Here is a 25,944-nt window from a genome sequence, read left to right on the forward strand (position 1 = left end):
GAATCATTACCTTTTTGAATAAAGTACTGTTATATTAACGTTCAATGTCTGATAAATAAAATGGTAGATAATATAAATACTCGCTCAATAATTCTTTGTATACATTTGTTCATGTTTTATTAATGAATAAGTCTGAATTTCACCGTAAATTAATTCTGAATTTATACAGGGCTAGTAGTATACACAACTGTTTCTATGTATACACACTAAGGTATTGGTTCGGTACTCCATATCGGCCGATACACTGAGCTTAGGTATTAGAATCTGTATTGGGAAAAGAAAAAAAGTGGAATTTCCCCAAATAATTCCTTACTTTTTACTTTTTTTAAATGTTATCTATTAATTTATCATTTCTTTCTGTGCCACAGCTGGTGACCCTTCAGGAAGCAAAGCTTTTACTGAAGGAGGATGACGAGCTGATCCGGGAGGTGTTTGAGTATTGGAGCAGGAAGAGGAAACTGTCAAAATACGGATCCCTCATCCCAAATATTAGGCAGGAAAAGCGGGATGGATCCAGCACAAATGATCCCTACGTGGCCTTCAGGCGCAGGACGGAGAAGATGCAGACGAGAAAGGTGAGCAATGCTGTAGCCGTATCGATGTTGTGCTCTTAATCCTTTAATGCTGATCCTCTAACAAGCTGAATAGATAAAAGCAACTCAATACAGCGGTCTCTTTGGTCGATCATCCTGCCCTAAAAGCAGCCGTAATCGACACTTTAATACCCCTTTTTTTCTCTACCTGAAGTCCACATCATTTTGTAGTTACTGCATCTGTTAAGTGAACCTAGCTCAAAAGACATATTGGGGAAGAACTAAGGATGGAGTTATAAATTAACCATCTTTTTTACTATCTATCATAATACAAAAAAAGGGTCAACATCTGTGTCATGCAGATTTTAAGAAAAATGTCTGATGCATATAAGAGTTTCTACAGGTGGTTTGTCAGACCCACTCACCTGTGTGAGGCTCACTCAGAAATGTACAATGTTTTTATAGAGATATAAAATGTCAACAAAACATTTTACCTATTTTTGATTTTAACCATTTAACATTTTTGAAGTCTTTCTCAACGACTTGTTGAAGCTTGTGTTAAACCACGAGCCATTTAGTTGATGATTGTCCTTCTCTGTGGTCTTTTCTACCCACTGAACTGTATTGTTACTAGTTAACTTTCATTTCTTAGTCACTTAGTGTTAGTTAAGTCAATGTGAAATGAATTGTTGGTATCGATTTTTGTTTCCCAGAACCGGAAGAACGACGAGGCGTCCTATGAGAAGATGCTCAAATTAAGAAGGGACTTGAGTCGAGCCGTCACCATCCTGGAGATGATCAAGAAGCGAGAAAAGAGCAAACGAGAACTGCTTCACCTCACACTGGAGATTGTGGAGAAGAGGTACATGAAGAAATCGTTTTATCAGAGCTGTTATGTTGAATATACAGTGCTTAGCATAAGTCAGCACACCCCTCACAGATCTCTTCTTTTAGGTAATATTTCCTATAGGATGCAATATTATGTCTTTGCATATTAATTAGATTAGTCAGATCTGAAGCTAATCTAACAAAATAACTTCAGATCATGACGCAACAATTAGTACACAAACTAATATGTCAAAAGGAAAAATGAAATAAAACAAAAAATATTAGTTAAATTAAAATAACTTTTTTTTATGTTAGTATCAGTGTTGTTAGTTTTTAGGATATCTGTAAGCTAGCATACTATAAAATAATGACAAGTCACATTTAAAAGATATAAAACTGATATAAGCATGTAAAGCTAATGGTTTGTCACTTCCGTTTTAATGGTTTAACGGATTTATTCACATCACCTCATAACCAATTAAATGCTCTCTAGTATCTGACATGCCCCGCCCCCTTATTAAAGCTTGTCATTTGCTTTTCATTTGACGCGATTGAGCTCAACCGCTCTCACTGGCAGATCGGTGATGAAACAAAATGCTATTGGCTGTTTTTAAGGAGCTACGCTATGTCGCACCCTTTCTTCGTGTTTCCGTTGAGATTACATCAAACATTGAATACAAATGCATCAAAGCACTCCACGGCAGCTTTAATGTAACTTTTTTGCTATATTTTGTTTGAATTTAAAAATATTATTTTTCAAACGGAGCAAATGACATGTGCATTGTGACTTAAAGCAGTTCTCCTAAAGAGATGGACCCCTGTCTTAGGGCTGGGCGAGTAATCGAATCGACTTTCAGAACCTATAATCGATCTAATTTTTTCAGGTCATTTTTTTTTAGTTATTTTCGCAGAAATGCACAGTTTAAAATGTTAATTAACCAAGTTATTCTATTTAGAAGAGAAAAATTGTTTTTTTTTTTCTGAATGAAAATGTGGCTTGGTTTTTAGGCAATATGTGTTTGAATTTAAGTTGTTTAATGTTGATGTTTAATAAATAATCATAGATAGTAGATAGTTTGTGTTTCTTTATTTTTTTAAAAATCAAGTAATGCACCCCTTTCTCACACAAAAATTTCTCACTTGTAATTTGTGAGCATATTTACTGTACAAAACTTGTCAGTGAACTGAGAGGGCAAAAAAGTTAAATAAATGAAATGTTTTCTTAATCGTAATCGAGTTAAAATGTTCAATTAATCGAGATTTTGATTTTAGGCCAAATCGCCCAGCCCAACCCCTGTCATGCCTTTAATACCTCAGTAAAAAAGCAATGTTGTTATGATTGAGGTCACTCCTTTCTTTATCCACTTTATCCTACTTATTATTCCTTTTTTTGTTCTTTGTATTTCTTTTACTTTTATCTTCATTTTTTCCATGTCCAAAGGATGTTTTTCTTGTTTTCCACATGCTTTTACAACAATCAAGGTTGCTGAAAATTGATAGACTAACATTACTACCACTATTGTATTTTATGCAATCTGTTGTATTTGTTCAAATTAATGTTTAAAAGTATTATTAATAAACAATACATAAAACTATTATTTTTCTGTATTTTTATATAAAGAATTTTGGTGACCAAACTCTTTATTTTTATTGAATGACTTGGTAACACTTTACAGTAAGGTTCATTAGTTAATGCGTTTACTAACATGAGCTAATCATGAAAAACACATGTACAGCATTTATTAATCATAATTAAACATTTACGAATGCATTAATAACATCCAAGTCCATGCTTGTTAACATTAGTTAATGCACCATGAGTTAACATGAACTAACAATGAACTACTGTATTTTCATTAACTAATGTTAACTAACATGAATAAATCGAGTAGTAAATGTATTGTTCATTGTTTGTTCATGTTAGTAAATGCATTAATTAGCATTAACTAATGAACTTTATTGTAAAGTGTGACCAATGACTTTATTAAAACAGTCTGGTTAAAATGCACCAAAAATGGATACAAATATTCTTTGTAAAAATGGGGTGTAGTCATTTAGTCTGAGCACTGTACCTCAACTTTGCGTACTAATATTTCTAACCTGCTTGACTCCAGAATTTTCTTAATTGCTTTTATAATTGTTTCACCGTCTACGCTTTCATGCATAATGTAAATGGGTCATGTATTTTTAATTGGCTTAGGCATCATTGCATACCCTTATTAAGGGGGCTTGTTTTATGTGGCTTAATTAGCCATTATGGTTCACCTTGTTTGTTCATAGAGGCCACATGACCGAGCTGCATTATTTTTCTGTCATCTTTAATTAATGAGATGTGATGGATATTTTTTGTGTATACACTACCTAATAAAAAGTCTTGTCTCCTATCCAAGGTTTAGGAACAACAAATAATAACTGGACTTCTAGTTGATCATTTGGCATCAAAAGTGGCTAATATGAAAGGCAAAGGCCTCTAGATTACGCTTATTTTAGCTAAATAAAATATGATCATGCCTTGATTTTTAATTATTTAATTAAAACAGCAAGGTCTGACTTTGCTTAGACAAAAGTCTTGTCAATAAACAGACATAATGTCCAGTACAGAATATGAAGTCATGCTGCAGTGGAAAAAGACTGAATATTGTGTCTGACTCCCATGAGCTTGGAGGACTGCATCCATGCATCTCTGCAATGACTCCAATAATTTATTAATATAGTCATCTGGAATGACAAAGAAAGCGTTCCTGCAGGACTCCCAGAGTTCATCGAGATTTTTTGGATTCATCTTTAATGCCTCCTCCTTCATCTTAAACCAGACATGTCTAATAATGTTCATGTCTGGTGACTGGGCTGGCCAATCCTGGAGCACCTTGACCTTTTTTGCTTAAAGTATCTTTGATGCAAAGGCTCAAGTATGAGAGGGAGCGCTATCCTGCTGAAGAATTTACCCTCTTCTATGGTTTGTAATGAAGCACAATTGTCTTGATACCTCAGGCTGTTGATGTTGCCATCCACTCTGCAGATCTCTCGCACGCCCCCATCCAAAACGTAACCTCAAAACAATGATTTTTCCTTCAAACTTTCTGATTTCTTTGAGAATCTTATGTCATTGCGGGTTCCAGTAGGTCTTCTGCAGTATTTGTGACGATTGGGATGCAGTTCAGCAGATGATTTATCTAAAAAATATACCTTTTGGCACTTTCCAAATGATCAACTAGAAGTCAAATTATTATTTGTTGCTCTTACAACTCTGATCAACCACAAGACTTTTGTCCACTATTTCTGATTTCAGGAACACAGTGCCAGACTTTGGTTCGGAGGTGATGGCAGAAGCACTAGCAATGGCCAAACCTGTTTACAAGATTCCCATAATACCCTTCTCCAACAGCACTCAGTACCGCCATCAGGACCACATCGACTTTAAAGAATACAAGACCAAGGTGGGAAAGTCATGTCAAGAAATGGGCTGATATTACAGATTCTTCAGTTTGTGGCATTAAAATTGGTTGTAAATTTAGGTTTGGGTAAATAAATCAGGCTTAATTTTATTTTTGAGAGAGTTTTTTTTATTTGTTTATTTTTTATTGCATTCAGAAACAACGTAAAACTATCTGTAGTATTAAAATGAAACTGATGCAAGCGGATATTTGCAGATAAGCATTATAACAATGTATTTTAACTGCTCTTGTGTTTTATTAATTTAATGTAACTTTTACAGTTTTATTTATTTGAAAAACTTCACTTAATATAAAATGCAATTCTGTAATGTAAATTAGAAATATTATTACAATTAAAAAATGTTTTAAATTAATATAATTTAACAATACAATGCAGTCAATTCTGTTTTGGGTAACTAAAACTTTTTAGAGTGAAAAAACTGATTGCATTTCTGTACATCTAATATTATTGCATTCAGAATAATCTACAAATCTCTATTATTACAATGGAACTGGTGCAAGCAAATATTTGCTGATATAAGCATTATAACAATGTACTTTAACTGTTTTTTCAATAAATTAATGTAACTTTGTCAGTACTTTGAAAAAAGTCACGTATTATTTCTAAAATGTAATACTGTAATTTAAATGTGTAATATTATTACAAATTAATGTAATGTAATTAAACAATACAATGCAATTCAAAAACGGTACTTTAAAGCAGTGGTCCCCAACCTACCATCAGACGTTTTCTCAGAGGACGACAAGCTGATAGGACATTGCTGCAACTCTGATGCAAGTTTTATCCATGGAGGAAAGACGCACTGCAGTGTTTTTCTGAGATAATTAGTCTACCGAAATGTGTATATTCCATACAAAATATAAATCCCGTCAGTCAGTTTTTGTCACATGACTCGCAGTGCCATTGTGGGATTCTGAAGATGTGCATGCCTTCATTGGAAATTACTTGCGCGTGGAAAAGATGCGAAGAACTTTGCAAAGAAACTTAAAAAAATTATTTTAATAAGATTTTATAACAGGATGTTCAGGTGCCGATAATAAATAAAACAGAAATAATTAATGATTTCTTGTGCTGTCCACTGACCTGTGGTTGATCACCACTGCAAATATAATATTCATAACTACAATAAAAAATTATAGTATAAGACGAACATTAATTATTGCTGTCATTCATTATTACACATTTATTATAAACACCAAGCCTAAAGAAATTAATGTAAATTTGGATGTCTTAATTGCATGCTGGATGCTAATTACATTACATAAGGCATGGTGTGTTACAGATGACTGATTTGAAAGTGTTTTGGTATGTAATACTCATGATTTCTTTTCTCTCAGCCTGAAAAGCCAGAGGTGGTGAGAACAAAGAGGAAGTACGAGAAAAAGCCCAAACTCCTGCCTCTCTCCGCACCGTTGCATACTGGACCTTCCCTTTTTAACCCTAAAGACCTCAACCAGTACGACTTCCCCAGCTCTGATGACGAGCCTTTTTCGCAGGTACACACATCTTTAGTCATTTATTAGGTATTGTTACTGTTTTGAAGAGAAGTTTAAACAGTGAATAGAATTGCTGTAGCATTTGCATTTGGTCAATAAAGCCGGTTCTAGTAAACCTCCAGCATGTGTGCTTTTACTACAGAGTTGTAGTACACTCATAAACAAAAGGTTTAAATTTGAATTTGATTTAATTGGTTGATAATGACATTAAGATAATTGTTCTACAATAATAAAAGCTGTTTGTGAGTGATGCTGTAGGGAATCCTGCATGTGAAATTACTACATATTATAACATTTTTACCACAAACTTGCCTTCAAGTTTGAAGGCAAGCCTACAGTCAAGTGTTTAAAATGAATCCTTTTGAGACTATTCCATAGTAGTGTGTTTATTAGTTATTTTTAACCTTCATTTTTATTTTATCTTTTGAAAATGCATCACTTATTTAATCTACTATGCAATACAGTAATTTGATATACTAATACAATTTAAAATAACTTTTTTGTTTTGAATGCATTTAATACCTTAAAATTATAGCCAAGTGTTTGAAATAAATCCTTCTTTTCTGTTCCATAGTCTTGATTATTAGTGATTTTAACCTTTATTATAGTTTATAATATTGTTTTTGAAAGACATCACCTATTTGATCTAAAACAACCGTAAAGTCAAACATAATTACAATTCAAAATAAAAATAGTTTTAATTAAATTTAATACCTTAAAATTACAGTCAATTGATTGAAATAAATCATTCTCTTCTATTCCATAGTTGTTTGTTAGTCATTGTTAACCCATTTAGTCATTTTTTTATTTTTTGAAAGACGTCACTTAATTGATCTGAAATGCAATAATGTAATGTCCAATATTATTATTTAAAATAACTTTTTGTTTTAAATAAATTTAATATCTTAAAATTAAAACTAAGTGCTTGAAATAAACCCTTCTGTTCTATTCTATAGTCCTGTGTATTTTTTGAAAGATATCACTTATTTAATCTAAAATGCAATACTGTAATCTGAAATATTATTACAATTTAAAATAACATTTTAGTTGTTGTTTTAAATAAATGTAATACCTTAATTACAGCCAAGTGTTTGAAATAAATCCTTCTGAGACTATTCCATAGTCTTGTTATTAGTTGTTTATTCTAAAATGCAATAATGTAATGTCAAACATAAATATTACAATTCAAAATAACTTTTTTGTTTTAAATGCATTTAATACCTTAAAATTACAGCCAAGTGTTTGAAAAAATCCTCCTTTTCTATTCCATAGTTGTGTGTTTATTAGTTATTTTTAACTTTTATTATTATTTTATTTTTGAAAGACATTACCTTATTTAATCTAAAATACAATACAGTAATGTCTAATAGGATTACAATTTAAAATAACTTTTGTTTTAAATTTAATACCTTAATTACAACCAAGTGTTTGAAATAAATTCTCTTTTTCTATTCTATAGTCCTGTTTATTAGTTACTTTTAACTTTTATTATTATTTATTTTTGTAAGACATCGCTTATTTAATATAAAATGCAATACTAAAATGTCAAATATTATTACAATTTAAAATAAAATTTTTGTTGTTTAAAAAAAATTGATACCTTAAAATTATAGCCAAGTGTTTGAATTAAATACTTCTACATAGTCGTGTGTTTTAGTCATTTTTAACCTTTATTATTATTTTATTGTTTGAAAGACATCACTTATTAAATCTAAAATGCATTAATGTAATGTCCAATATATTAGAACTTTTTTGTTTATAATACATTTAATACTTTAAAATTACAGCCAAGTGTTTCAAATAAATGCTTATTTTCTATTCTATAATCGTGTGTTTATTAGTAATTTTAACCTTAATTATTTTATTTTTAATATAAAATGCAATACTGTAATTTTAAATAATATGAATCATATAAATGATGATTTAAATATTTTTTTATTATTAATTTAACGTAATAGAAATTATTTCTGCTATGCAAAGCTGGATTTTTAGCGTCATTACTTGACTTTATTTTTTTAATTAATTTATTTATTTATTTATATTTACTATAGAAATTATCCTAATATGCTCTTCTAAGTTTAAAACCATTTTCTTATTATTTATTTATTTATGTAAAAACTTCATCTCAATACTTTTTTTCCCGAATTCTTTGAATGGAAAGCAAAAAAAAAAGGACAATTAAAATGTCACTTTTGATCAATTCAGTGGATCCTTTTCTTTGAACATGTTTTCAGTTTTTACTCACTCCAGATATTTGAACTGTTGTCTGCCGCTGATTAATTTGCTTTTATTATGTCCGTTTGTAAACGTTGTACTTCATTGTTCATGCAATCAGTGTATAAAAGACTTCCTGTTCCTGTTGTGCAGATACACTCTGGCTCGTCAGAGGCCGAGGAGGAGAACGAGCCTGATGGAGCGTTTGCCTTCAGGCGGAAAGCAGGATGTGTTTATCACGCTGTAGGTGTCCAGACCTGACCTCATATCTCATACCTTGTTCTTCCTCTGTTACACATCCTTTCATCGTTCCTCTTTCCTCTCCACTATTGTTCTATACCTTGCTCCGTCTCCCAGTGGGCACTGCAGTCATGTAAACATTACAGCTCTAGTAAGCTGTCTTGCTGTTTTGTTTTTGTTTTCGACCAATGAAAATGGCTCCAGAGAAAGCCAGACCAAAACTTTTGTGCATCCTCAATTGTGATGCCTCAGTTCTTTTCAGTGTATGTGCATTTTGTAGTGTAGCATCCTGGCTAAAAGATGATATACTTATTCACTGATGGTTCACAATTCATTTATTGGTCACTTACCATAGAACCATTACACAATATAGTTAAAAAATAATAATAATGCAGCTTGATCATGTGCTCTTTATAAACAAACAAATTCAACCATATATTGACTATATTTTGTTTGTTTGTCTTTATACTCTTTTTCTCAGAAAGGTCTCATTCAATTTGGTTTTCTTCGTTGTTCCCCCAGGCCCGTCTGGATCAGAGCGGCGACTGGCCCTGGTCTGGAGAAGCGGACGGAAGGTCATGTAACCCGCGCTTTCGGTACTCTCTCACCACTCTCACCATTCCCCGCCGCTGTGTCGGGTTGGCACGGCGACGGGTGGGACGTGGCGGCAGGTGAGTCCAGACTCCAGTCCACCATCTGAAATCCCGTACTGAGGTATTACATTTATATTAGACATATGCAGATATTCAGTAATTTAATATATCGTGACATCATTGGAAATTCGGTATACTGTAAATAATTATTAACGGTCCTGTGAAGGGATTTGAAATGTGCATTTTTATTCAGTGTTTGGTGTCATCTCAAATAAAACATGAAGAGAGGCAGGGACATAGAGTAGCTCTGCTCTGCCAGTGAGAAGCTCAAGCTTGAGCTCAAGCATGTCAAATCAGAAGCATCTTGAAGGGGGTGGGACATCCCAGATACTAGAAAGCATTTGATTGGTCAAGATTTTATGAGAAACTGAAGTGTGAGGTGATGTCAAAACAAAATTTAGGCTGGGGTGTCCAAACTTAGTCTTGAAAGGACCGGTGTCCTGTAGATTTTAGCTCCAATCTAAATCGACACACCAGCAAGGATGTTTCTAGAAAGCCTAGTAAAAGCTGGTTTAGCTAGCCCAGATGTGTCTGATTGGGGTTAGAACCACCCCTGATTTAGGCGGAAGTGTCAAACTACAAGCTTTTGATATTTATGTCTTCTAAATGCTTATTTTGTGACTGTATTTTTCCACACTAGTTAAAGAGATCCTTCAGACTAACGTACAGTTACTAAAAAACATTATTCTAATTTCACTGGACTTCAAAGGCTTTCTGATCATTTTCATGCCTCATGAATGCAGTAACTAGCGATCATGTGTGAATGAATCTGATGCTTTTCATATTGATGTCACCGGAAGAAAATTATTTCAGTTAATATTAATACAAAATTTGTGTTCTTACTCGGTCTGGTACATACCAGTTATATTTACCCGAGTGACAACAGTCAGATACTTAGTTTCACCCCTAGCTTTTTGATGTCAGCTTGGTGTGTCCGAGAAACAGTATTCCATGCATCACAAATTAACAAGTGGATAAATGTAATTCGTTTGAATGGTAGTGAATGTCATGTTGTTATAGCATGACTAAGGAACTGTTCCCACAGAATGCGTTTATTCTTTCTAGTGTGCTGCTTTTCTGTTGTTTTTTAATGTAAACATGCTTGACTGACATGTAACCATTATGTTTATGTATTTGGTAGCACTACACATGTGATCGTGTTTTTTTTTAGATGCTATGTCAAGTTAAAAGCTCTTCAACTTTGACACGCAGTGCACCTCATAACTGTCAGATTCATAGCAGTGAACCAATCAGAATAACTTGAAGACGCAACAAACTTTGCAAGTTTCTGTATGCAGGCGCTCAATGGCTATGTCCGGATACCCTCCTGCTTTATTCTGTGTTTTATTCTTTTTCCCAAACCATTCCTAACCATTGCCTCTAACGCTTTTTTTTTAAAAGCATAGACTCTTTCACTGTGAATGAACCTCTACCTGTCTCAGTTGCATCGATTAACTTTGAATTATGAATCCTCTTCTGTGGTCTTCTTGGATAGTAAAGTGTTAATAAGGATGCACACTTTAGACTCTTGCCATAAGTAATAGGCCACAGCAATATCACTTTGCTGCCCAAGAGCGGTTACTCACTGAAGCTAAGCAGGCCTGAGCCTGGTCAGTACCTGGATTGGAGACCACATGGGAATACTGACTCTCTGTGGTCATTAAAAATCCTATAGCACTTGTAGTAGGGCTGTAACCTTGGTGTCTTGGCCAAATTCCCCTCTTCAGCCCTTACCCATCCTGACACCCAATCCACCGAATTGGGTCAATCACTGACTATCCAGTCCAGTGTGTATGAGCCTCTACCTGTCGGTTGCATCGCTTAACTTTGAATTGTGAATCCTCTCCTGTGGTCTTCTGGGATAGTACAGTGTTAATTAGATGCACACTTCAGACTCTTGCCATAAGTAATAGATCTTTAACTGAAAATCTGTTTCATTGCATTGTAATTACACGGTTCATATGTCATTTAACTTCTTTTTCAAGTTAAATTGACATATTTTAAGTTTTTTTTTTTCTTAACCGTATTTAATCTCCTCCACAGATTTCATCTGGACCGGGCCTATTCGGATTTGAACGGATTATTCCAAAGTCTGGACACTGATTCGGAGCCGGACTTCTCTTTCCCTGCTTCTCCTCTCCATACGGAAAGCACTTCCCAGAGCGTTACCTCAACCCACACATCCTCTACGCTACAAACGTCTTCTTCCTCTCACACTGCATATTCAGACCTTAGACAAGTCCTCCGCAGCATCAGATCATGTCGCTGGAGGCACTTTAAACCACGGACACTAACCAGCCAGTCGGGCACAGGAGATGCTCCGACTCGGAGGGCGATTAAAGGGTTAATCCGGGGCGGCGCAGGGCCGGGTGGCAGCACGATGGGCAGGACAGCAGGAATGGGACCACCTGCAGTAGGTGAGTAAACTTGTGTGCTAGTATGCATGCTAAAACATGGAGCTGTTTGTTTGCTCATGTTTAATTCAGCATCTTCAATGCAGACTGGAAATAGAATGATTGATGGTTGTAATTATAGAGAGCTCAGTGTTTGCTGCTGTGTTGTTAAGCCTTTTCGGCCCTCAGACATCCATTCATATGCATGCTAATGGGCTAGACTGGAAACACAAGCTCGTGCGAGAAGTTTTACATGTTGCTGACTTTCAAAGTGAACTCTGACCTGCGAAATCGCATCACATGATTGTGTAAGACCAATAGAAGATCAAAATGTGAAATTTAAAATATATGCATGTAATCTCATCTTGTTAGACCCCACCTTTTTTACAGCGCTTTGACAGAATTTCAAACACAATCTCACAGCAATTCTTCATTTTTGATGTAGTGGCTAATTTGTTTGAAATCGTACAATCTAATTCGTACAATTTAGTACGATTTGCTCATAATTCAATGAAGGTTGGGTTTAGGGGTGGGGATGCCACACTTCCTTTTTAAAACCGTACATCTTCTAACAACTGAACTCATACGAATTACCCACTAAACTGACAAAATGTAAAATTGTTTTCTCATGAGATCAGTCTAGAATTTCACATGCTAGTCTGACCGTGACTTTACCCACATTCATATGGGGTGTCAGTGTTGATGCTTCTTATTTACTTTCTATAGAGTGATGACAAGCATTGCCGAATTAATTTTGTGGATCTGTCGAGTTGCATTGGGTCTGTTGTTTGGTGCAAAAGTTGAAAAGCTTTTAACTTTTCAATTGCTAACTCTGTCTTCAGCCAATCAGATCGCTTTATCCAAATACAAGAGCAGACATTAGCCAATCACATTCGTGAATAAATTCTGCCCGAAATAATAGAATCTGCAGATGTCCTTCTGCACAGAAGATAAAAAGCAAGTCTCATATAATGAATTGTGTATAATAATGAATTGTGAATAAATCATAAAGATTTGCATATTTATATTACTGAAATTAATATTATAAGCTGAATTTTATATATTTACTTACATTTACATAAATAAAAGTGTAGACTTGATAGTAAGCTAATCTTCAGAAACCTATGGATTTATGCACGTACAGATTCCGTGTGGCCCTAGTAATCACCCAGTTCTTTATGATCAATCTCTTTATAGACCATTCTATTCACACACTGATATCAGCACCGCAGGAGAAATGCCAGCACAGGCTTCCAGTAGCTGTAGTTTTAGGTGCTGCACATGTTGTATCTTCACACCATAAACAACAAAGAAAGAGGGGCCATTTTTCATCAGTGGAAACCTCAAGGCCACTGGATATTTGAAATTGCTACATGATGATGTGTTTCCCTCTTTATGCACTGAAGCTAGCACGCTAGCAAGTTTTTCTAGCATTCCAGTCATGCACCACCACATTATGGATGTCAGGTCTGAGCATTCCTAGATGAACAGTTTCCTGAAAAGTGGATTGGTCATCGTGGGCCAGTTGAATGGCCCCCAAGGTCTCCCTATCTGACCCCCTTAGACTTTGACTTGTGGTCATCTGAAGGCAATCATCTATGGTGTGAAGATACAAGATGTGCAGCACCTGAAACTACGGATACTGGAAGCCTGTGCTGGCATTTCTCCTGCGGTGTTGCTATCAGTGTGTGAAGAGTGGGAGAAGAGGGATCAATTGACAATCCAACAAAACGGGCAGCACACTGAACACATTTTATAAGTGGTCAGAAACTTGTAAATAACTCATTAAAAAAAGAATAAAGTTACGTTAAAACAAAGTTACGTTTTTCTTGTAAAATTCCCAGTAAGTTTGATGCGTCAAATGACCCTCTTTCTATTGAAAAACTATAGTTGGATCCAAGATGGCTGACTTCAAAATGGCCACCATGATCACCACCCATCTTGAAAAGTTTGCCCCCTCACATATACTAATGTGCCATAAACAGCACGTTAATATCACCAACCATTCCCATTTTATTAAGGTGTATCCATATAAATGGCCCACCCTGTATATTGCAGAAAAACAAAATATCCCAATGTCAGATTTTTCTAATATCGTGCAGCCCTAATTTTAATGAATATTAACTGGCCTTTATTTTATATTGCTTTTAGCATAATCTGAACGTCAGCCATGTTGAACATAAATCATTAACCACATTGTCGGTTACTGCAATATGGAAGTTCAGGAAGGGAGGAATAAGCGTAAACCATTTCATTAGTTTGTTTTTGTTTTCGCCTCGTTCTCAATTCTGCGCTATAGAAAATACTGAAATGAGGACAGATCAGTTGTGACAGACTCCTTGTTGTCAAAAGAAAGCAATAAACCAGCAGCAAATGTGCATGAGAGGCACAGCAACATCTTTTCATAAAACCTCATTGAACGCATCCAGCATTAAATGAAACCCTTTCAAACGATGCCGAGAGCACCGCGTTTCTGTTCTGTTTCATATTTGTGTGATGCTTCAGTGATCTGCTCTGATTTTTAATATCATTTACATGCTTTCAGCTCACTGGGTTGCTTCCCTGAATAGCACTGCTATTTATTTACTTTCTTTTTTTATAAACTGTTTCCTTTGTATTTTGGTAAATAAAGGTAAATAAATGCATTTGTAAAAAAAAACTGGATATTTTATGAACACTTAATTTTATCTTAAACTAGTTTTGCATCGTAATCTTTCATGAAAATATTAAGATATTTTTTAAGCTAATGTATTGTGTACTAAAGAAGAGATAATATTGGAGTTTCTGCAACTCAGATTAGGCCTGCACAATGTATGGTTTCAGCATCACAATGTGTGCATCTGCAAAAGTCACATCGCAAGGTCTGCAATATTAAGTGTGGCTTGTTGTTGACCAGGAGCTTGTAAATTAAAGGCAGAGTTTAACTGTTGTGGATTTAAATATTATTAATTGCATTTTTGTCTGTTAAACGTATCAAGTAAGTTTAAAGCATTCAGGCACATGATAAAATAGCATTTGTTACTTTAACACGGACTAACAGTAGGTGCAGTAAGTGATCTGCCACTATGCTAACCGGTTGACATCTTTGAAACACAGTCCCTCCCCTCTCGTCCTAAGCCACGCCTCCTAAAACACAATTGCGCGCACAATAAAGATGGCAGCAGACAACCCTCTCTCACATACTTGTCTAAAGTGACTCAGCTTAGTGGTTGGCTGCGGCGTGCAGGAATTACATTTATTACTAAGCCATACTTGCATGCTATTTCAGAGCGAATATTCAGAGTAGCATGGTAAACATAGGGAGTGCATCACAGGTTGTCATTGTTCAAAAATGAATCAATATGAATAAAAAAGCTAGGCGGAATAGCGCTGTTTACTGGTGTTTTGTTGTTAAACTAAATACATTACTACATTATTGATGCTGTAAAAGGTCCTTTATGAAACTTAAAATAGTCACATCAATCTATCGCTGGGAGATTTCAGTGGCTGAACAACACTTCTGTGCATATAACCTATTCATAACAACATAATCAATATCAGCTTTGAATGACTAAAATAGTTTTAAAACAGAACATCAGCTGTTTAAAAGAAAGATCCTTACTCCAGCATGCAAAAGTAACTCCAATATTGATTCAGGATTTTAAAAAGTTTTGATTCATCATGTTTTTACCGCTCTCTCTCGTCTCGTGTGCGCATGAATGCGTGCCGTGTGTGTACATGCAATTGGCAGATCTGCATAAACAGATCTACATTTGTTGACAGTTTGAGCTACTTATCTGAATTATGGGAATAATCGGCCTGACAATTTTGAATTGGATGAACATTTTTTTTGTTTTATGCCTTACCCAGAATATAAGAATACATATAAATATAAATAAGTACTGTTGGTATGTAAAGAGACTTTTAACCAGCACAACAAAACATTTTTACAGTGAAGACTACCAAGTGTCATTTTACATGAGATTTTGAAATATTTGTGTCTAACTGCTATTAAGACATGCCAGACAAATATAAAGAACGTTTTCTCTCATGTTTTCTTTTTTTTTTTCCTTGCTAAAAGTTAATTGTGATAATTTATGCAGATGCAATCCCCTATAAAATCCTTCTGAATATTCTGAAGTTAATTCTTCACAAAAAGAGTTATTCAATCCATCTGGTGAAATATTTAATGTCGCAATCTATATTGCTGTCAATAGCATTTCATAATTAATATAATGAATACTTGGTCCTAATCCAATTTCTATTTTTGTACCCCTTCCCCTTGGCCCTTAAAACAGAGTGTGAATGGAAAGGGCTTCAAAATTTACCTCTAAGAAATGGGACAGCACTGCAGCACCTGCACACGTCATCATGCGTCAACGTAGTCTCTTGAGAGTAGTTTCATATGAGATCGATGATCATGACTGCTGTAGTGATTCCAGTTGTGCTAATTTTTGGTAGCTATCTTCAGGAAATCACTGAAGGCATATATTAAGTTATCATAATGATCTAATCTGGCAATAAGATTGTATTACTGTGCATTCCCAGCCACTAGACTTTTCTGACAGGGTGTTCGAGTGTCACCAAGTGTCAGAATGTTGTTGGACTGCTGTACCGAGTTGTTATTATGAATTATATATCGTAAAATTTAGCGTTTTTTTTTTTTTTTTTTTTTTTTTAAGCATGACAGTAAAACACGAATGCGGTTATGAATATATTAAAACATGTTTGTTTGTTTTTCTGTTGTACGAATTCGTAATAATGACAAAAAAATACTAGTTTGTGGATCTCCTAGCTTCCAGATTTAACTATCCTGCTGTTGTGGCTAGTGTATTCTGGGAAATTTTCTTAACCCTTTGGTTTCGAATGTGGTCCTGAAAAATCTTTGTTGAAAGGGATATTCACCCCTTCCCCTTGCCCTACGCCTTCAAGCTAAAGAGAATTGGGACAACCCTACCCCTTGTCGTGAAGGGGTAGGGGTAAGGGGAAGTGCTAAGGGGTAGAATTGGGATTGGGCCTTGATTTACTAATTAGGGTTATGAAGTAAACAAAGTATTTCAGTACATCTCTTTTTGTAAACAAGCTAGTTTAACTATTGTCTTTTTGTAGTCTCTTTCAGTCATCAAGAAATGCTGTATAAGTGTGGATAAATGCTGTGTAATATTCACATTAGTGTTTTTATTCCAGCGTTCACAGCTGAGCAGTATCAGCAGCATCAAGAACAGCTGGCTCTTATGCAGAAACAGCAGCTGGAGCAGATTCAACATCAGGCCAACAACAGCGCCTCCAGTCAGGTGTGTATCAGACACAGGCAGCACTCACGTCTGGAGCTGTGCTCTGCTTTATATAACGCTCTCCTGCTGTGTCCTCAGTCTCTCGTGTCTAAGACGCTGGACTCTGTCAGCGCTCAGTTTGCGGCCTCTGCACTCATGACCTCTGACCAGCTACTGACCCTGAAGGTCAAAGAGGACGGCGCAGGAGGTGGAGTTAACGGAGTCATTCAGGCTTCAGGTTTGTTGTTTGCTCTTTGTGAGTCAGAATTGAGTACTTCAAAACTGATCAGTATTTGTTCATCCTGTTGTGTTATTAAATTAATTTCTGTCTCTTCAACAGGAGTTTACAAGGGATTGAGCATCTCCTCCACTTCCTCCTCTGCGCTCATCACTAGCCAATCAGCACCGACCGCTGCCCCGCCCACCTTCCTCTCCTCCTCTAGCAACTCCAACACAAGCTCCACCCACTCAGTTCACACCCCTATTGGTAACCATGGCAACAGCACAGCTAACTCCGCCTCTCAGGTCCTGATCGGCAACAACCTTCGTCTCAGCGTCACTGCGCCATCCATCGCCAGTCTGAACGCCCGACACCTTCCCAGAAGCCTCAGCAACGTGCCACCTGCTGCCTTGAAGCTTGCCGCAAGCAACTGTCAGCTTCCCAAAGCCAACGCTGGGTAACCTTTATTTATTTATTTTTTATCACATTTTCTCATAGTTAGCACACCGTAGCAGTCCTGAATCTTTTTGTTTTGTTTGTTTATTTGCAAATGTTTTTATAATTGAAACAGTTTTACTTTGCAAATAAACTTGGAAAACATTGACAATCAAGCATTTATTCATTGTTTGACTATTTAGCAAATATGTAGTTAGACTCCATTCTTTTATATATTTAATATATAATAAATATATAAATAATATTATTTATATATGTTTAAAAAAACAATATATATTTTTGTTTATGAACTTTTAGCAATGCCAACAATGCACCATTTTGTTGCAACTTTGTTGTCATAATATTAACAATTCCAACTTTTCGTTTGAGTAATAAAGTTTTTTTTTTAGCTTTTTTTTTCTTACTTTAGGCCTTAAGAATTGTCTAAAGTGACATTTAAAAAAAAAAAAGGTATTTTATTTACCAGCTAATAACCTTAGTACATATAAAATGAAACTTCTGAACCTAATCAGAGGAGCCTGATAGAAAATGCTCATTTACAAGAAAAGAGGTCTGATGAATTTGGAGCGTTTTGCATCTGAACTCTTCAATTGCTGTTTAACTTTTTTTTTTTACTGCAATTTCTCTAAAATAAAGAGAAATTCCTAATCAGGGAAATGACTAAAAACAATTACTCAAATCCTAATGATAATATATATATATATATATATATATATATATTGCACATAAAGATTGCATATATAAAATATATATATATATATATATATATATATATATATATATATATATATATATATATATATATATATATATATATATATATATATATATATTTATTTATTTATATATATATTTATTTATTTATTTATATATATATATATATATATATATATATATATATATATATATATATATATATATATATATATATATTTTTTTTTTTTTTTTTTTTTTTTTTTTTTTTTTGCGCAGATGCAGTCATGCTTAACCTAAAAATATATACAATATAGTTGTTGACCATCTGGATTGTTCAAACTTTTTTTGTGCATGTGTTACAGTCTTATTAATCCAGATGCAGTCATGCCAAGGCCTGTCAAGATAAGGAACTTTTGCTGTACGATATATTGTCACAGAAATTGCTGCGATAAGCGATATTATTGTCATTTTGACATTAATTTATGTCACTGATTATATATTGATTATATAAAAATATAGAATATAATTAGTATTCTTAAGGTTAATTAGATTCTATAATTTGATGTTAAAAAGGTAAATGTCCTATTATACAAACTATTAAATGTTCAATTAAGTAAATGTCCAATTATTAAGTTTGACACCGGTGTGGTAGAACATAAATGTTGTTGTAAAATGGCTTTAACGTTATTTGTGAATTTGTAAATATTTATTGCAACGGCAAGAATGATTGAGGTCATCTCCAAGTATTGCATGAGAAGTCAATATATGGATTATTGATACAGGCCTAGTCACGCTGAACCTAAAAAAAATCTAAATATTATTTTGTTTTTTTGTTTGTTTTTGAGACTTTTTTTTTTTTAATCACATGATTGATCATTGGCGCAAATCTAAACTTCTGCCTCATGTTTTTTAAGTTATGCCACTGCACAGTGTTGGAAATGCTGCATTAATCGCTTCATTACCGTGTTATTGATCTGTTTTGTGTTGGTCTGCAGGGAGAAGCACGAGCAGGAGAAGCAGTCGCTCAACAGTCTAGCAGAAAACACAGTGGCCATGGAGGTGACGTAGTGACCGTTTCCAGTCCAGTCTTTTGGTGCTGTGCATCAGTTAAGTTTGGGAAAGCAAAAGGACGGAGGGTTTCCACTTCAACTGTCTGAACATGACTAAAAATTCATCTCTTCCTTTATTTTCGGCCCCCCTTTTTTCTTTTTTTAACTATACGTTGTTTCTGTTAAGAGAAAAGTGATGTGTTGATTAAGAATGTGGCTAATATTCGATGTACAGAAACTACATATTTGTAAAAGCCCACCCCCACCACCCTTGTATATACGCTACTTGAATACAGAACTGTTGAGTTTGTGATGTTTTGCACTTGGGGAATCAAAAAGAGATTGTGAATGAGGGGAAGAAGTGTGTGTGAGTGTGAAACCGTGAGGTCAGGTATAAAAGTGAGTGTGTGAATAGTCATGTGCATGGTGAGGAAACCTGCTGTTCTACCTATTTATTGTGCTGTGTTTACAATTGTTTTGTTATTTTCTTTAGTTTATTATTATTTGTTTGATTTCGTACACCGTTCCCCCTCAGTTGTTTCCTGTGGTGTTGTAAGTGTTTAGGTAGCTGCCGATTCCCAAAATTTCCCATTTTCATCTTCAGATTGAACGTTAACGCCATCATGATTCTTATTTGTTTTTTTTATTTTTTATTTTATTAAATTAATTTGGGCCGTTTTTGTTGCCCTTTAGGTTCAGGGGTTTATGGGAGGGCAAATTAATGTGGGTGGTTTATAGGAATCTTCCATTATTATCATCCCAAAATGACAAACAAGGGATGAAGTCTTCACTTCGGAAGCTTCCGCGTCAACTAAGCACTATTTTATTTTGTCGTCATTGATTTGTTGCTGCTTTTTGTATCGATTAGGTTTTTGTTTTCATACAGTGGAAGCTGTTGGTTAATTCTCGTTTTTATTTCTTTGTACAAATGAGTTATTTTTGTATCTTGTTTGTGTGTTTCTTCGGTTCTTGCTGTGAAGCGTTTCATTTTTTTGCGCTTCGTTTAAAGGAAGACTTCATTCTTTGTTGCTGAAACGTCACACGCAACAACTGCGTTCATCATTCCGGTGTATTGACTGAATTTAAGACCAAGAAGGAGCAACAAAAATGTAAAAAATGAAGTGGATGCCAAACCAAACGTCATCTCCTTGGCCTTCTTCTCAAAACGCGCATTCATCCAGCAGACTCTGGACTTCTTTAAGGCCTGAAAATAAAACACAAGTTAAAGGTTGTGCCTTCCTTTGGGAATGTCCTGCTCAGTCTCTTCCGTGAAGAGGATGCTCCGGGTCAAGGCCGCAGTGGTGCGGTGATCACTTGTCCCGAGCTCAGATCTCCTATGCCCTGGCTGAACTGAATCGTCCTCCTCCTCCAGGGGTTTTCTAGTCTGATCTGGTCGGAGGCCAAAAAAGAAAAAGAAAAAATCTGGAAAATATTGAAAAAGAAAAAATATTATTGAATAAGTTTGGGGGGGAGAAACAGATATGTGACAATTCAAACATGAATCAGACAATAAAACCCAGGTTATTATATGTGAACTAATGAGTGGCCTTTTTATTCTCTGACTTCTTTCAAGATGATGATGTTTATGTAACCTATGAATATTATTGTTTCTGTTTACCACAGGGTTTTCATGGTGCTCGAAAGTAATTTTAATTTCAGAATTTTATTTGATTCAAGTCCTGGAAAGCACTGAAAAACAAACACTGCTCCTTAAAATGCTTGAATTAAATTAGATTTTATGAATTAAATAGAATTTATGGTGTTGTTTCATCATTTTTACTGTGCTGCTGTCAAAAACAGTATAAAAAGATGAGAAATTCTTCATTTAACACCGACAAATATTGCGCATTCATCAATATTTCAAAAAACGCATTTGAATATCACCAGAATTGAGTTCAACACATTTTATTAAAGTTTTTTAAATTATTGAAAATCCCTCTGACATTATTAACGTAATTATTAATTGTAAGTGAAATGTTACGTGCAGTAAGGACTTTCATGCCACTACATGACCGTTTTTTCTAACTAAAAGCAACGGCACACAATACAAGGATTATTTTCCATGAAGGAGTTTTAGTCTTAACCAAAACCTGAAATTTCTATTTTCTAAACTGCTTCTATTTCCCACAGCTGAACAACAGAAAACTTTATGGTCACCTCAGGTACACCTCATGTGCTGTGTTTAGTGTTAAATGCTAATAATGTGATTTTGAACACCATTTTACATGTTTTCAGTGTTTTAAGGGCTGTTTATGGACTATTTTAGAGGTTTCTGTAGGTCAGCTATACAAATTGTCAATTTTTTCTTTTCTTTTTTTTAGGCTAGACACAGATAAAACATCCTTTTTTATATATATATATATATATATATATATATATATATATATATATATATATATATATATATATATATATATATATATATATATATATATATATATATATATGAGCAATATCACACGAGTAGGAGTGCGATATGGCTGTATATCGGCACTGGTGAGCTTAGTGCCCCCACCAGTGCCGATATACAGCCATATCGCACTCCTACCAGTGTGATATTACATTTATACAACAGTTTGACGGCATAATTGTGTATATAAAAACAAAATCAAACATGGAGAGTCTCAAAAACCCTTTTGTATGAGGAACTACTTTCTTCCGGATTCAAATCATAAGCTGACAGTTAAACAGTTGAGCGTGCATCTTTTAAACTTTAGATCTGTAGTGTCTGCTTTTTGCTGGGTGTATGTGGGCGGAGTAATACACAAAGGGTAAAGAGGCTGTAGGAGTTCTGATATTGCAGAATATCGCACGGCTAACAGCCAATTAGATTTGAGAACCAGACAGAACTGTTGTGTGTGTGTGTATATATGTATGTGTGTATATATATATATATATATATATATATATATATATATATATATATATATATATATATATATATATATATATATATATATATATATATATGTATATGCATACATACATACACACGCATACACATGCATACATACACAACAAAAAAATATATACCGTATATATATTTATATATAAACCGTTATGGGGGGTCAAATGGATATTTATTTTATACATTTGTAATAATTAATATTTAAGATATAGATCAGAGATAAGAGAAAGCCACTTCTTACTATTAAAGAGCTGACACCCCCCCCCCCCCCATCTTGTTTTGATCCCCCCAGTAATTCGCACCATGAATATATGTATAGATTGCTATTAATACTCAGAGTTAAGCAGAATCTACTGTTTTGCATGCCTTACGAAAGATGTTTTTCTTAGTTGTGTTGTTTTTTCAGAGATCAAGCTGGCTGAATTTCAATATGAATCCCCAATCTCTGCGCCTGAAAGCCAAATATTGTTTTTATCGACCTCAGTTGAGAAAACTGAACTCGCCTGTTACCATAGTAACACTTTCACCAAAAAATGTTGATTTTCTTCAGCAATTCTGCAGCCTTGTACTTAAAATTTTCATTGTTTGGATGTCAGGATGAATGTGTGTGAGAGAGACTTATGAACATTGCACTGCGTCTTGAGATGAATTTGATCCACTAAGACGAATATGGGCATTCATGATATGTAAGTGTTCAGTCTGTGGTTTCAGCTCATCTCAGGAAGACGTGTGACTGCATTACACTCTGGATTTGGACAATGCTGGTTGAATCCGTTTTTTAATTCAGTGAGATTTGATTATTATAATTACAATTACAACAAAATACATTTATTATTGTTGTTTTAGAATTAACACAGAGATAAATACATTTAATTACAACAGCTAATTACAAGTATTCGATTAAAATATTTAATGAAGCCTCTAATACAGCTTTTTATGTTTTGATTATATAGAAGACAATGTAGCCCACAGCTTTTAAAAAGCAATTATTTTATGAGAAGTTTTAGAATAACAAGAACTAAAATTGTGTTTTTAGAATAAGGAAATAGCTATAGATGAAGAATAGGTTTACATTAACTTTTATTACCTAACTTAGTCACTAGTTAATTAGTAACCTTCACGTTAGAAAACATTACGTTTCACATGTGAGGCAATTTTGTTTAACAATATGTGTTGTTAAAAACAGTAGATTACCAAAAAAGTATTTTCCCATATTAGCCTAGTGTAATTCAGTATATTTCGCCCAGGCTTATTCTGAAAACGTAGTCCCGTGGACATTTCTGGAGACCGCAAAATACCTCATGGGAGATATTTATTTTTGCAGTTTTTATATAAATAATTAAAAAAGTATAATAATTACACAAATTTCAGCTGTAATTTACACCAAACTCTGGTTGTTGTTTTACCATTGCAACTACTAAATTACCACAACAGATTAATTCATGTACTTTACTTAAGTGTGGTTCGAAAACACTCACATAAATTGTTACAGGATTTGTCATGTGAGTATTTTATCCAGTGACAGATTTGCCATGTTTTGGATGAACACATATTGTTTAAACACGTATATGATCACAAATTGTTTGGAAAAATATCATAATTTAATAGAACTGTTTAAATTAAATAGATATAATAGCACTTAAACTTTAAGCATCCCTGCTGAAATATCCAGCTTAAAACAGCCTAGGCTGGTTGGTTGGTTTTAGCTGGTCGACCAGCCAGGTTTTAGAGAGGTTTTGACCATTTCCAGGCTGGTTTCCAGCCATTTCCAGCCTGGTCTTAGCTGGTCAGGTTGGAAAATCTCCAGCCTAAACCAGCTTGACCAGCCTGGTTAAGGCTGGATATAGCTGGTTTTGGCTGGACTCCCAGCTTGGCTTGGCTGGTCAAGCTGGTTTTCACTGGTCATCCCCCAGCCTGACCAGCTAAGACCAGGCTGGATATGGCTGGATACAGGCTAAAACCAACCAACCAGCTTAGGCTGGTTTAAGCTGGATTTTTCAGCAGGGATTTCATCTATTGTTTTTATTTATATGTTACTAATATAAAAAGAAATTGAATAGAGTAAAATTATCTTTCAGAATTCAAAATCGGCATAGATTGGTCAAGAAACTATTATTATTATTATTCGTTTTTGGCTGAGTCCCTTTATTAGTCTGGGGTTGCCACAGCAGAATGAACTGCCAACTTATCCAGCATATGTTTTATGAGGTGGATGCCCTTCCAGCTGCAACCCTTCACTGGGAAACACACACTACAGTCATTTTTTTTCAGCATACCCAATTCCCCCATACCACAAGGTGGTGGACTGTGGGGGAAACCGGAGCACCCAAAGGAAACCCACATGAGCACAGGGAGAACATGCAAACTCCACTCAGAAATGCCAACTGACCCAGCCGAGGCTCGAACCAGTGATCTTCTTGATGTGAGGCGAATGTGCTACCCGCTGCACCACCGCGTGTAGTAGTAGTAGTAGTAGTAGTAGTAGTAGTAGTAGTAGTAGTAGTAGTAGTAGTAGTAGTAGTAGTAGTAGTAGTAGTAGTAGTAGTAGTAGTAGTAGTAGTAGTAGTAGTAGTAGTAGTAGTAGTAGTAGTAGTAGTAGTAGTAGTAGTAGTAGTAGTAGTAGTAGTAGTAGTAGTAGTAGTAGTAGTAGTAGTAGTAGTAGTAGTAGTAGTAGTAGTAGTAGTAGTAGTAGTAGTAGTAGTAGTAGTAGTGGTGTTAATACTGGTCGCACTTTATTTTGATGGTCCGTTTGTTGAATTTAAATTGTATCTACATGCCAACTAAGTCTCAGATTAAAGTAGACTGTTAGGTTGGGGTTAGTGTAAGTTGACATGTACTTGCAAAGCTTCCTAAAGTCGGTTAAATGTCTGTTGAATGTCTGTATCAACCTATATTAAGCAGACAGTCTACTTATACTTGTATAGACCAATTAAAATAAAGTGTTGCCTTAATAACAGTTGGGCTGCATAATAAAGAATTCAGTTTTTATTTTATTTATCATGAACAGAAAGTGTCACATGCATTTGATTCTGGTGTGTGCTGTAGTTTATTGATATTTTCTGTACATTTTAAATACATTTGTTAAAGTATGTCGCATGTTGGAGTACACGTGCATTTGAGCTTTGACTGATATTAACATATATAAAAAAACTCATTTTATTTTATGAACCAACATGCAGGAAACAAAATAGCTGTCCTGTGACTGGAAAACCCTAAAAAAAAAGTAAAGGATATGTGAAGGCTGCTGTAGACCCTGATGAATGTTCATCATCAAAGCAAGTAAGTCTACAGGGCTTTAAATAATCTGTTGTTTTTATGTAATGCCAATGCTGTTTCAGATTGTCTAATGCACCCATGGCCATGCTCATCATTCAGGAATTCATGAGTATTCGTCAAAAGCCTTGAATCTTCTAAATGTATTATTGTGAATCCTGCAATTATGTTGATGCTTTCAGCCACTTGACATTGGAAGAATTTCTGATTGAAAACGTAGTCGGAAACAACATGAGCTTTTCAAAACCGTATCAAATCCACATGAATGCATTGTTTT

At 34.7% G+C, this 25,944-nt stretch overlaps 1 protein-coding gene across 3 annotated transcripts in view; it reads left to right on the top strand.

The window, feature by feature from the left end:
- epc1a (enhancer of polycomb homolog 1 (Drosophila) a) overlaps positions 1–21,021 on the top strand; it is a 57,038-nt gene extending 36,017 nt beyond the window's left edge. For 2 of the 3 annotated variants that reach the window (XM_073918848.1, XM_689970.10), the window contains exons 4-14: positions 369–575; positions 1,247–1,395; positions 4,651–4,798; positions 6,155–6,313; positions 8,681–8,770; positions 9,290–9,438; positions 11,464–11,837; positions 16,980–17,086; positions 17,165–17,303; positions 17,406–17,742; positions 19,433–21,021. In XM_073918848.1, coding sequence (XP_073774949.1) covers positions 369–575; positions 1,247–1,395; positions 4,651–4,798; positions 6,155–6,313; positions 8,681–8,770; positions 9,290–9,438; positions 11,464–11,837; positions 16,980–17,086; positions 17,165–17,303; positions 17,406–17,742; positions 19,433–19,505 — 1,932 coding nt within the window. In that variant the 3' untranslated portion in view covers positions 19,506–21,021. Of the gene's footprint in view, positions 1–368; positions 576–1,246; positions 1,396–4,650; positions 4,799–6,154; positions 6,314–8,680; positions 8,771–9,289; positions 9,482–11,463; positions 11,838–16,979; positions 17,087–17,164; positions 17,304–17,405; positions 17,743–19,432 lie in introns of all 3 variants that reach the window. The other variant, XR_012388159.1, reaches the window with a different exon arrangement.
- The last annotated feature ends 4,923 nt before the right edge of the window (positions 21,022–25,944 follow it).

This window comes from Danio rerio, chromosome 12 (genome assembly GCF_049306965.1).
Source record: "Danio rerio strain Tuebingen ecotype United States chromosome 12, GRCz12tu, whole genome shotgun sequence".
NCBI classification, from domain to species: Eukaryota; Metazoa; Chordata; class Actinopteri; order Cypriniformes; family Danionidae; genus Danio; species Danio rerio.